The 13,954-nt window shown below is 39.3% G+C and overlaps 1 protein-coding gene across 1 annotated transcript in view; it reads left to right on the top strand.

Annotated features, from left to right (window-relative positions):
* Nucleotides 1-13,954, top strand: part of BMAL1 (basic helix-loop-helix ARNT like 1) — a 44,511-nt gene that overhangs the window by 11,323 nt on the left and 19,234 nt on the right. The window contains exons 2-6 of the mRNA XM_079966242.1: nt 9,558-9,690; nt 10,780-10,927; nt 11,778-11,798; nt 12,730-12,768; nt 13,164-13,205. Of these exons, the coding sequence (XP_079822368.1) occupies nt 10,788-10,927; nt 11,778-11,798; nt 12,730-12,768; nt 13,164-13,205 (242 nt within the window). The 5' untranslated portion in view covers nt 9,558-9,690; nt 10,780-10,787. The remainder of the gene's footprint in view (nt 1-9,557; nt 9,691-10,779; nt 10,928-11,777; nt 11,799-12,729; nt 12,769-13,163; nt 13,206-13,954) is intronic.

Below are 13,954 nucleotides of genomic sequence, written 5' to 3'. Positions count from 1 at the left end.
TACACCCCATCTCCAGCATTATTTTCATCCTCCTGGAGTGTTGGTGCCTGGCTGGAATGTGTACTTGGAACATTATAAAGACTGTTGTTTGCCTGGGTAGAGGGTATAACGAGGTATGTGTAGAAACCAGTGTATTTTACACAGGTCAAATGTCTATTAATTACTCCACCCACTCTTACCTTTGTCACTGTCCACCACTGGCATGCAACCCTGGAAGACTGCCCAGAAGGCCTTTGGTCCTAAAAGGTTCCCACCCCAGCAGTAAATCCAGCATTTGTTGAACTCTTATCTGCTTTTGCCCAGAGTGTCTCTTTTCTGGCATAGGCCTCATGTCATTCTAAGGCTGCAATCTTAAGCATGCATTATACCTGATGCATGGTTGTAATCCTAAGCATACTTGCTTGGCATTAAGCCCTGTTGGAATCAGTGGTTTCTGTTCCTAGTAGACATAGTAAATATAGTCCTAAAAAGTTGCATACTTGATCCCTTGGGGGACATTCTATTAATTGAACAATGGTGGACAGGCTTAGTTCAAGGATTTATGTTCTTTATTCCAGTGATTTCTCTAAATAATGTTGTGCATAAAGCACATGTTTTAGGATAAGTGACTGTGGCAGGTCACCAATTCAGATTCTTCAGGAAATACAGTTTGTTTTGGTAACTGACAAGTAATGTGAAATGCTGAACACAGAAATATGTGTATGTCTATCCTGTTATTATGTGAGGTGTAAAAAAAAATGTGGAAGTCAATGCTGCTTTTGCCAACTTGGTGCCCCATGTGATGTTTTGAACTACAGCTCCTATCAGACCTATTCAGTAGAGCCAAGCAGGCTGGCGCTGGTGGGACTTATAGTTCTAGACATCTGGAAGGCACAAGGTTGGTGAAGGATGGCTGGCCAGATGTACAGTAATGGTTTATGTTTAAAACTTAGATTTCAGAATATCTTCCACTAGGTGAATAGGAAGCTCTATTTGATGTTCACAAGGTCCATAATTTATAACTGTAGATTAGAACGAGACCTTTTCCAAGGTTTTTGGCTTAGGGTGTTGTTTACATACGCAGGAAAAGTCAAAGTGCAATCCTTAGCACCTATGCTAGTGAGTAAGGCTAAATGAAAATTTCCTCTGATTATACATGCCTGGATCACACTGCATGCATCCCTTTAAAATGTACCAAAAGCATCATGGCGGTCCTGCCTTTACAGTGATTGTTATGCAGCTTGAAATACTGTTTTTGTAAAGCTTGAGGTGCATCTTTTGCTCACAGTGTACCTCTGTGAATAATCCTTACCAAAATGCATAAATGATATGGGAAGGCATTATACAAGCTAATGTCAAACCATGGGCCAGGAGGTTGGTTTGGTTGAACACTTAACTGTAAAACTCGAACCACTTCCCCTGGTTTGGATGCAGTGCATGTTAAGGGAAAGTGGGAGTAAAAGCTTTCAAAATCCTCCCCCCTTTAATGAGTCTGGGAGGAGGCTAGTTTTGATCATGTCTCACTGAACCATGGTTCAGTGTAACAACTCAATGTGATTAAGTGTCTTATAGACACTTGTTTCTTTTATAATCAATCCTGCAGTTTTTGGATAGCGTGAGAAACAAATATACAGAATAAGCAAACATGAAATGTAGGGTGATAGATTTTTACTACAATTAAGGAAAAATGTAAAGTAAACTGGGACCTTTGCAAAAAACAATTTTCTAGTAAATTCTCTAATTCTCTAATAAATAGTGTAAATCAGAACGCAGATGTTTACGTTCTCTAAATTTGTTTTGTTGCTCCATTAAATCTGGGTCTTTTAATATGATACAGTTGACACAAGTATTTTCACAATTACATGAAGTGTGTGTGGTTCATATGATTGTGTCCCTGTGTGATGAAATGGGCCATTTTGAGGGCGGGCGAGGCTGAAAACAAACATAGAAAATAGTTGCCGATGGCTAATGCCAATGGCTAATGGAACTTTGTATAGGCATGCAGGCAAATAAAAAATGTAATGAGCTGGTTAGTAAGATCATTGCCTACTAAGAACATTTGGTGAAGTCTTTCTGCATGTCCCATCACCTGCTGAGGTACAATTGGCAGGGATGTGCAAGAATCTCTTATGTCATGCCATCAAGAATGTGGAACTCTTTGCCTTGGGAGGTTTGTTTGGCTTTTACGAGCTTTTGATTTGGTAGCCTAAGGTAGAGGCAGCACAGGTGCTAGTATTGCTCTTGAAGTACTAAAACAGATTGTTGCTAGCCACAAAGCTCAGAGCTGCACTAAAAATCAGAATGGATGTCTAGAACTGTAAATTGTCTGATACTGTAGCTGCTTAAAGATTTGCTTGCACTACTTGCAACAATGTATGAGGTTGTGATTTGTGGCCAGTTGGATAAAAAAAAGCACTTACTCCTTTTTGAACCTTTATTGTGTTTATAATTCCTTGACTGTGTTTCTTAACCATCCCCTTGGACTTGTTCATATCTTTCCAAACCTATAGGTAGGTCAGGTTTAACATGGCCAGAATGCAAGGCGGTAACTCAGCTGCTATGGAAAGATGTCAGAGCTTTGAGTGAAGTTCAGTACACTATGAAAATGTGTATTTAACCTCAATGTGTATATATTTTATGTAATTGCAGGCCTTTCATTCATTAACATTTCCTATTGTTTATTTGGGGGGGGGGGGAATACTTTATTATTTTGGTGAGCCATGAGCCAACTTATAGCTACCTCCTGAGAGAAGTCATTTTAACATTCCGTATCTCAGAATTTTATAATGTCTTTTTGGTGGGCTTAGACATGCTTCATTCTGGGAGGGGCAGTCTTAGCATCCTTTTTTTAAAAAACCAAACCCATTACATGTTGGGAGGCATTGGGAAGGAATCATATGCACCACCCTCCAGTGATAAGCGTACATTCACCAACTTGTAAGCCAGCTCGATCCTACTCACCTAGCAGCCCACCATGGATGGACAAATCCATGTCCAAGCTTGATTGATTAATTGAGAAGTCTATGAGAGGGTCATATATGGTTGTATAATGAAATCAACTACATATCTATCTGGACAAAATATGGTGAAACATCCATAATAATGGTCTTCAACTTAATATAGATGCTGACAGACACTAACTTGTGGAGCCAACTTGGGGTCTATCCCATTCCAAGGCATCAGAAAAGGTGTTGTCCCTTTGCCCGCTCACTTAAAGCAAAAACATTCATTGAAACAGCCTCCTCTCTCCTTTGAACAAGCTACAGTATGTTTAAAAGTGAGAGAGAAGTTGCTTCAAAAAGCACCTTTGCAAAGGGCTTTAAAACAGCCTTGTCTCCTGTTTGTGCCTCTGGAGGTTCAAATGGGAGTGGGGGAAATTTATCAAAGCCTTTACAGGTCTCACAGTGCTCTCCTTTTAATTTTAATGGGATTTGTATTATGGACCAATGGCAGACTTTTTGCTTCCTAATTTCTGATTACATTACGGTTTCTTAGTTTTGTCGTTATTTTATGTGCTTTATTGGGATAAATTATGTGGATTGGTGTTGCCTAATTCTTGGGTGTGGGGTGTGAGTTCTGGCCATTTTCTGGTTTAAGATATTTGGGAAGGCAGACTTTTTGGGTCTGTTGTTCTAAGTAGCATTTGCTGCCAATGCCTGCTGGCTTATAAAAAAGGAAATATAAATACAGATATGGATTTCATTGAACTATACAACTGATAGTCCAGTGTGCAGGAATATTTTACATTAGTGGCAATAAAGTTTAGGTTAAAAGGGGGCTCTCATTCTAAAGGTTGGGAATTACTGCTCAGTTTTCTTCTGTCTCTTCTGCCTCCTCTTCCCACCAACCTCTTCCTTTTCTCACTTCCTCTTCCTAGCCTTTCCACTTGCCCAAGTACTCACTTCCCTCAATCTTTCCCCCTTCAGTTTTACTGTTTGTTTGAAAAACCCTTTAAGCATTCATTTCAGAGAAGTGTTTTTGAAAACAGGATTGCATATGAGGCTGTAATGAAATGGCTATTAGTCATGATGCCTTAATGCATGGGTAGGCAAACTAAGGCCCGGGGGCCAGATGCGGCCCAATTGCCTTTTCAATCTGGCCCGCGGATGGTCTGGGAATCTGCGTGTTTTTACATGAGTAGAATGTGCCCTTTTATTTAAAATGCATCTCTGGGTTATTTGTGGGGCACAGGAATTCGTTCATCCACCCTCCCAATATAGTCCAGCCCCCCACAAGATCTGAGGGACAGTGGACTGGCCCCCTCTGAAAAAGTTTGCTGACCCCTGCCTTAATCAAACATCCATAGTCGGAGACTTTTTGCAGCTGAATGCTAGTTTCTGGGGTGTGACATTCCTGCTTGTGGGTTCCTGGAGGCATGTGCTTCTCCCCTTTGGGGCAAAGAGTGCCAGTCTAGATGTACCTTTGTTTTCATCCTGCAGGGCTACTCTTACATTTTCCATAATTTTCCGTTCACAAAACATATGCAGAGTTATTTGTTGGGAAGTCTGCATTGTATACTTTTGTCATTTTGGGGTGCATAATGAAAGCAGGCACAACTTTCATCGTCGTATTTCTTTTGCTAAAAGAAGTGCAGTGCAGACATTGTTGGTAATTGAAAAAGAATGCCTTCGTGGTGTGGTGCACTTGTGATTCAGCAAGTGAGGAGTGATGTCTCGTTGGAAAGAAACAAGCATTGTTTTATGGTGACAGTAATTTTTCCTGTAGGCAGTGTTGGAGCTGGCAGCGCTTGCGTGTTGAGGTCTCACCTCCCAGATGGGTGCCTCAGCAGACTTTTTAAGTTGACCTACTTTTTTTTTTTTTTGCTCTGACCTTGATTTGCTCATTGAGGTGTTTATGTGCTCATGATCTGATTTGCTGCGTGATTAAATCAATCATGTGACGATGGGCAGAAGCCCTGAATCCAAATGCAGGCAGAGTCTGTGACTTGATCCCTGATTTCTATTCAGTATCTCTCTGAGAAAATGTTTTAAGATAAAATAACAGAGGGAGGGTTGCAGCGGCGGCAGAATGCGATCCATCGAGAGCATGCCTTGGTTCTCTTCTACCAGGACTCTAATCAGGAAGTGGCCTAGATGGCATTCTTTCAAATAAATCCTTGAAGTATCTTGGCAACAGGCTTGGGGTCACAATATGAAGAACTTGGCTGTGTTTGGGACTGTGGGTGTTCAGAGTATGTTACAGCAGGGCAGTGTTGCCTTGTTTGTGAGCTGTTTTGTGCAGTGCCTTGAGAAACAAGAGGAAAGATCTATTGTCAGTGTTCCCTCATTACATTGTAATAAAATGAGTAGCTGCCGCCTGGCAGTTAACAAGTATTATACCAGAGGTTACTAATGACAGAGTATTTTTTTTAAAAAGCAACCTCAGTGTAGTGGATTTTATAATGGTTATTGTTTTTAGCACACGGCTAGTGTGAGGGAAGCAGTGCAGAGGGGGTGTTAAAGAAAGCAGAGTTAGAAGACATCCCAGATATGCATTGAAAAATATAGTGGCTTTCAATACATGTCCCGCTGGCTTTGTTGGAAATTTGTTATTGTTGTTGTTAAATTTGTTATTGTTGTTGTTAAATTTATAAATAAGCCACTCATCTGACCCATTAATAAGCCCACCCCAGCAAATTAATAAACCATAGTAAACCATCACACATAAAAAAATTCCCTATACAAGGCTGCCTTAAGATGTCTTCCAAAAGTCAGATCGTTGTTTATTTCCTTGACATCTGATGGGAGGGTGTTCCACAGGGTGGACGTGACCACCGAACAGATTCTCTGCCTGGTTCCCTGTAACCTCACTTCTCACAATGAGGTAACTGCCAGAAGGTCCTCGGAGTTGGATCTCAGTGTCTGGGCTGAACGATGGGGGTAGAGATGCTTCTTCAGGTATACAGGGCTGTGACCACTTAGGGCTTTAAAGGCCAGCACCAACACTTTGAATTGTGCTTAGAAACGTACTGGGAGCCAATGTAGATATTTCTGGACTCGTGTTATATGGTCTGGCAGCCGCATTCTGGGTTAGTTGTAATGTCTGAGTCACCGTCAAAGGTAGCCCCGCATAGAGCATGTTGCAGTAATGATAATAATAATAATAAATTATTTGTACCCAGCCCTCCCTGGCCGGAGCCGGGCTCAGGGTGGCTAACATCATAAAACTAACGCAATATACAAAGAACATAAGAACATAAAAACAGACAATTAATTAAAATTAAAATAGTAGTCCAAGTGGGAGATAACTGTAGCATATCTACTTAATATTTTACATGATTCTCGTACCTTAGTTATGTTAGGCTTCCTAGCCTTTCATCTTGATAGTGTAAACATCTTCCTGTTTCTTACTTATACCAAGAGTACAGCCATAAGCCCCACTGAATTCAATAGGACTTACTTCCAAGTAGACATGGTCAGGATTGCCGTGTAAATCATTAGGGCTGCCATGTTAATTTAATCCAGAGGTGGCTAACCTAAGAGGTTATTTTGTACCAGCTGTCAAGACTCCTAATCACCTGGCAGTCATTTTATTTTAGTTCATTTTAAAACTAAATGAAGTGAAAGTCCCCTCAGCTTTGGAGAGACCATCAACTCTTCAAAAAATATAGGCACCTCTACCTTGACTTGCCTTGCAGAGACAACTCTTCTTGCTCAGGAGCAACATAATTTCAGAAAGGTTTTAGGGCTCAGGAAGGAGTGCTCAAGCTGATGGGCCACAGACTGTAGGTTTATGAATTTTTCTATACTACAGTTGGCTACAACAAGAGAAATCTTTTTCACATCCAAATTATAGAAGTCCTTGCCCTGTGAAGCTCATTTGGGCCTTTTGCCACTTTCCACTGGTTGGTAAATGCTTTTTTCTTCCAGCAAACTTTTACCTTAATTAGTAGATGCCATTTTACCTCATTATTCTTGTCTGTTCTGTCTTAAACTGTTTGCTTCTAATATTTTATTACAAAGGAGCTATTTTAATGGTTTTTAACCACCCTGAATTATGAGTAAATATTAAAAGGGTGGAGATATACATTCTTGTGCAAATAAGCATACAATGTGTTCTTCTTGGCTGCATATCAGTCTTACTCTAGAATATGAAAATCTAACAATTAAAAAAGTTTTAGAAATTATGTAAGGCAACATACAAAAAGCAATGCTAACACTGAGAGCAGGAGGCTAAGTAGTAAAATTACATTTTAATTAGAAGTTATTGAAAAAATTGTGTTTTGTGAACATGTAAATATTGAACCACAGGTGGTTTGCATAGTACGCTTTGTTGGGTTGGATACAGAGTAAAGTGTATAGAGATGGGCTGAAGGAATTAAGCTTCCCAACTCCATCTTTCCTGGAGGTCAGGAAATGTTGTTGAATGGGATGAGGGGCTGAGGGAAAAGGAGGTTCCCAAAATGGGGCTGAGAAGCCTTCTGTAAGCAGGGTTTCCATTCGTGGAAAGTGCCTCAATCTAATGTTTGGCTGTCTGTGTGCCCCCCCCCCCCATTTCCAGGGGCTTCATTTCAGTATTGACCCCCAATTATGTTCCAGTCCATACAGGAGAGCTTCTGTACATACATAGGTTAGGGGCCTGGCAGTTGCCCAGTCACCTATCTATAAGAGTCTCCACCAAGGAAGTAACCAGGCTGAGAAACTTTTCTAAGTTGGGAAAGGATTGGTACTTGTTCAGGCTGTTGAAAGTGCCTGGCACAGGCATGCTGAGACTTGTGAGTTAGTAAAAAGTTTTGCCAATATAGTTGCAAGGTTGCACGAGTGAGTTCCTCATTCACAGTAGCTCTGCATGGCCTTCCTTTGTGTGCATGGAGCTGTTCCATTTGTTGAAATTAATGGAGATGGGGAGTTTCTGTATCTGAGCACACATCCTTGCACATAATTTCGGACTGGGCCATACAATCAGATGCCAGCCTGAAGATACATTTAATTTTGTTTGACTTCGCCTTGAACTATGAATATTCATCATCCAATGCCATGACGCATGGATGTGAGGGGTGGGTTTTGTTTATGGTCTCTTGGTTTAACTGATTCTTTCATTCATCTTTATTTGGTGTAAAGAGAGGCAGCATTTGGGTCTGTGTAATGACAGACATGCTTATGTGTCTGTATTCCTGACTACTATGTATGTTTGTATCTGTTTAAAATACAGTGGCACCTCGGGTTACATACGCTTCAGGTTACATACGCTTCAGGTTACAGACTCCGCTAACCCAGAAATAGTACCTTGGGTTAAGAACTTTGCTTCAGGATGAGAACAGAAATCGTGCTCCGGCAGCATGGCGGCAGCAGGAGGCCCCATTAGCTAAAGTGGTCTTCAGGTTAAGAACAGTTTCAGGTTAAGAACAGACCTCCAGAACGGATTAAGTACTTAACCTGAGGTACCACTGTATATGCTTTTCTGTTGAAACAATATATAAACAGAAACAGAACTATGATAAACATAATATCAGGCATCTTTCAAAACCAATAAATGAGCAAAGTTTATAAAGCTTAAAACAGAATCCATAAAACTCACTTAAAATTCACCTATTGCAGCAGCAATACTTAATAAACAGAAAGCTCTCTCAAAAACACTTAAACCACTATTGCACTCTAGATGTTCTGGGCTACACCTGCCATCAGTTCTAGCCAGCATGACTAGTGGTTGGGGGTGATGAGTGTCGTGGTTCAAAACGTTCAAAAATGTTCAAAAATGTGGAGGGCAGCAGGTTGGGGGAGGTGGGCAAAGTCTTGAAGAACAGAATGGGCTTGATTGTGTTCAAATGATATGTGTTCCCCTCACCTATTGTGCGAAGAGCATTCTAGGCAGACATCACATATAAACAAAAGAGCCTTTTTGCACCCATACAACCTTGGTATGGGTATTTGCCAAAGGGGTATTTGCAGGAGGGGTCATTTGGGGTGGGTTTCTATGGGACAAAAGGGCCTCAAGCCATTTAGGGATTAAAAGGTTAAATTCAACACCTTAAATTAGTGCAGTGCAGATTTTTTTTTAGATGCTGTTAATTGTCCAGAACGGCCATTTCCTTCCCTGCTGTGAACCAACTGAAATTTCTGAGCTGTCTTTGCCAGCCTCATGTAATGTGTAATGCATTACAGTATTACAGCCTGGGTGTTACGACACCTCTGATAAATTTGATGTAACTAATATCTGCCTAGAAAGTGCCAGACCTGGTACATCTCATGGATGGTATTTTGACCACCCACAGTATCAGCTTGACGTAAATGCTTTTCCAAACTACAAACTTGCTTCTTCATTGGGAATACAACCCCATCCAAAGTTGACAGCTGAAGGCCAACTATGAACACCTCTCTCTTGTCTGGATTGAGCTTCAGTACGTTAGCCTTCATGCAGGGCATTACTGAGTCGAGGCATCGATTCACCACTGCCACCCTCTCACCTGATTCTGATATAAAGAAGTGGAATGTTTCCTAGCAGATTAAGGTGTGGACCCTTTGAACTGAACAATGTTAATTAGTTGTCACCTTGAACATTTTAAAAAAAGCATCGGAAGAATATATCTGGTGATGTAATAAAGGAAATTGACAGTGTGACATTTGTTTTCTACAACCCAGGCATTTAGAAGCTGCTGAGAAACAAGGCTGGAGGAAATGAAAGGAGGGTTAAGGTGATTGGCTGCTTTGCACTGGCAGCAGGAGTGCACATCCTTCCAGAGTGAATCTAAGATTCCAGAAATCAAGTCTACAGGTAGGAACAGCCATCGGGGTTTCGGTGCTTTTGGCTTGCGTTTCTATATACTCTTACTATATTTCACAAAGATGGAAATAAGAGTGGACTGCTTTGTTTGCTGAACTCTTAAGAACTCTAAAAATGCTTATTACACAAAACCATAATTGAAAACTAATTATATTGCCCCACCTCTTTCCCCTTTTAAGTTACTTGAAGCTTTTGCAGCTCTTTTTCCATGGAGAAATTTGTTTGCTTTCTACTACTCTCTTTTATCATTTGCCTGTATTTTACAGATGTCTTGCCATCCTGTCAAATAAAGTCCCATCACTTTTTACCTTTTTTTAATGTATCAATTCTAGGCTTCATATAATATTTCAAGAACTTGATATCCATGGTGTGTTTTATGAATATGAGCACATGATGCAACGTCAGCTGGTATACATTCAGAAGTCACCAGGAAATTACATGACAATTAGTTTTTCAGAGCAATCTTCTTGGCTACAGCTTTAGTTTAACAAAGAGTACTGTAGCACTTTGAAGACTAAAAAAAGCATAGCAAAACCATTACCAGAGTCACCTTTCTCTTTACTCGAATTGAAATTGTAAGCTTCAGCCATGGTCCCAGTGGCAAGAGTGTTAGACGTGGACCTGGGCATAACCACTCTGTTCAGCAGTAGAGTACTTAGATGATCTTGGCATGATGACTTTAAAAACAGTCTGTAAAAATTCTCAAAGGATTATGGTGATTAGTCTTCATGGAACATCCAGGTTCGGAACCCCATGTACTTTTGACTGCCACCTCATGGGAACAAACAAAATGGCTGTCTCCATCTTACCGCTCTTGTGAGCTTTTTGGGAACACCGGGATAGACATTATTTCTGATACTGAATGGCATTTCTTATCTATTCCTTCCAGTAGAACAGGGGAAATGATTTCTTATTATACTTAATAGAATTGTTGTGGGCTGAGGTGAGAAATTATTGTAATGAAGTTAACTCTTAGGGATAGCAGGGGCTATATGAACCCATTAACTATTCTTGTGGTGTAGCCATTCGGTAAACCAATTTCCTGTGCTTCTTTTCTTCTTCTTTTTGTGGTAATTCTAGACAATCCAATGGCTGACCAAAGGATGGACATTTCTTCTACAATCAGTGATTTTATGTCACCAGGCCCCACTGACCTAATCTCTAGTTCTCTTAACTCTTCAGGAATGGATTGTAATAGGAAAAGGAAAGGCAGTTCTACTGATTATCAGTAAGTGCATTTCCTATTAGTATAACCTTTCAGCTGTGCCTGTTGTTCAAATTCCATTTTTATTTGTAGTCCGTTTTCCTTCCAGAAATAGTGGAAATAGATGAGGTGTTTTTCATCCTGTAAAAATTTCCTACAGTGATCTATTAATTCATGGGAAATCACAAATACACTCTTTTGAAGAGAATTGAGTTTTGGAGGACAATGGACTTTCATAAATAATGACTGCTTTGTAAATGTGGCACAATGGGTTCTTATCCCAAATATTTGCATTTATAGGGGCTATTATTTGTTGTATTATTTGATAAACAAGTCTTTACTTGTAAGTTGAATTAAAGCTGAAAATATGATTCAATTCTTTGCTGATTATTCTAGTTCTGCTTTCAGAAAAAGTTCAGAGCTGTTTTGTCAGGCCCAAAGCGCACATTGTTCACACATTACTTTCTTTAGGTGTCCACCTGAAACAAAATATCATGAAATAAATAAAATATTTCAACTTTTTCCAAAGTCTTAACTTATTGTTGTTAATTCTTATTGATAATTTTATTGGGGGTTTTTTGTATACCACTCTGAGGTGTCCTCCCCGCAATCAAGCAGTATATAAATTTTGTGAAAGAAATATAAATAAATAAAAGTTGTGTGTGAATAGAACAGACCTGTACCTATGTTTGCAAATGCAAGTATCCTACTGAAACATTAGACAGGAGGATCAGATTTTTAATAAAAATCTTCTCAAGGTACACAATTGCAATGATCAAATAGTAGAAATTAAGATTCACTGAAAACTGAATGTGGATAGAAAACACTTTTCATCATTTAGTATAAATTGAACAATATTTTTCTCTCTTTTCAGACTCGATGGCTTTTCTTTTGAGTAAGTACAAACATCATATGGGGAAAGGGGGGCCTTGTTACAATGCTCACTGTGTAAAAGAATTGCAAGAGAAAAAATATGATTGTTTTCAAGCACAGTCTATATTAACTGTTGTTTATCTGGCTAGTCACTAGTAAACAAAGTTCATGATTCTGATAAAATGCCTTTTTAAAGAAAAAAGCTCTTGGGAAGGTATATATATATAAAACACAGTACTTGGATTCCTGTTGTATGATTAGTATTGCACCCTCTACGCTCTGTCCTCAAATGTAGAAAGGGCTAGCTGAGGGGGAAATGGTTTGCCATTTTCAGTGGCAGGCCAGTCCTGTGCAGGCATTTCTCATCAGATGATAGAAATCTTGTGCAGAAGAGACAGTGGGCCTGTAGGTATCTTACGCCAAATGCACATAGGCCACCCCCATGAGAGCATATAGGGTTCCAGATCATGGCGATAGCCTATACATATTCTGTAGATGTACAGTGTTGAGAAGGGGACATTGTGAAGCATAATGGGGAGACAGGGCATATGGCCCCTTGTCACTTGCTGCGCTATATCAGTTGTGTGGAGAGAAATGCCTGAACCAGGCTCATGTGTTTAACTAGATAGTCCTTAATGTATCCACCTCCTAAAGTCAGCTGCTTTTTCTTTTAAATTAGGTGGATATATCAATGCATTACAAAGGATGGCCAAGTTCCAAGGATACATTTAAATGTGGGGTGGAGGTGAATGTCTGCTCATGGCCATTCAACAGCCCGTTTTTTATCTTGGTTATTTTCAGAAAATATAGATATAATGAATGCTGCTGCAGCACACCATCTGCTTTTACTTGTGTAAATGATTATGTTTTAGCAAGGTGTGGGAGTGAGGATCATTGAAGCAAATTCTGCTGCATTTTACTATGTTGATTTTTCTTTTGTTCTGATTTTGTAGCGAAGGTATGGATACAGATAAAGATGATCAACATGGAAGGTATTTATTTGTGCATCATTGCTGAATTGATTGTGCATCTTGAAAAATAAGTGTATTCAAAGTAAAGCTCGGATAATTCTAGAGAGTGAGATAAGGAGATGTGGAGTGTAATTGAGGTCTGTGAGAATCTGGAGAGTATACAAGGACTGGGGTAATCCTACTGGAAGATCAAGTCTTAATATAACACCTAGATGAAATAGAAATCCTCACTTGGTGAGAAAATGCGAAGTTGTGATCCTTCTGAAATGTAAGTGGCTGTGATCCAAAGCATTGTGCAGTTAGTTTTACATATTCAAGTGGGCTTTGGGTATAGCATCTTTCTTCCTCACCTTGTCTCATGGCAAAGATTATATTGCTGTATCGACTTGATTTGTATCACTTTTGTTCTCTGCTAGGTTGGAATACACAGACCAGCAAGGCAGAATAAAAAATGCAAGGTAAAACAATGAGTCTTTATTTTAACTCCGTGAACAGTGAGTGAGCTTATGATGTGATCCATAAAGGCCTTTTGGATGTGTTCCTATAATGGATTTTTATTTCTTTAATAGAAAATTATGCTCCTACACTCATGAGAAATGAGCGTACCAGGTTATATTAAAAAGCCATTTCATTTTTTGATCCAGAGATTACAACATTTATCTCTTCTGCCAGCGCATCCCATATAGTTCCCACTAACAAGGATATTTTTCAAACCCTGCAGTTTGTGCTTCCTTAGTGTTTCCAGTTTATAGATTGTGGATTAAGTTAAAGATTTAGCTAATTATGAAGTATTTAAAATATATCACGTGACAGAGAGATTTATACAAGTAATAAATGTGCCACGTATAATAGATGTGAATTAAACACATAATTTTACAATAATGTTTGCTGCAGCAAATCATAGAATCACTTCAGAGTTTGAGACCACGACCTTATGTTGGGTTCAGATTCCAAAAATGTTAAACAATATGGTAATTGAGTTAGAAGTGCAGGCTCAGGTTCATCCCATACTTTTCAAGATCAGCATCACTAAGATTCAATACAGTGATGTACCTTTCTTACATGATATGAAACACTCTTATGCAAAAAGGACATTTAATTAACTATGAAGTACATATCTTCAGAATATATATAAATTATAAATACATATTCATGCATGATATTTATTGGCATGGCAAAGTTATATTAGAACAATTACATTTTTAAC

The sequence above is a fragment of the Podarcis cretensis genome, assembly GCF_951804945.1.
Source record: "Podarcis cretensis genome assembly, chromosome: 1".
NCBI lineage: Eukaryota > Metazoa > Chordata > Lepidosauria > Squamata > Lacertidae > Podarcis > Podarcis cretensis.
The sequence above is the reverse complement of the archived record's forward strand: the minus strand, read 5'-3'. Positions and strand labels throughout refer to the sequence as shown.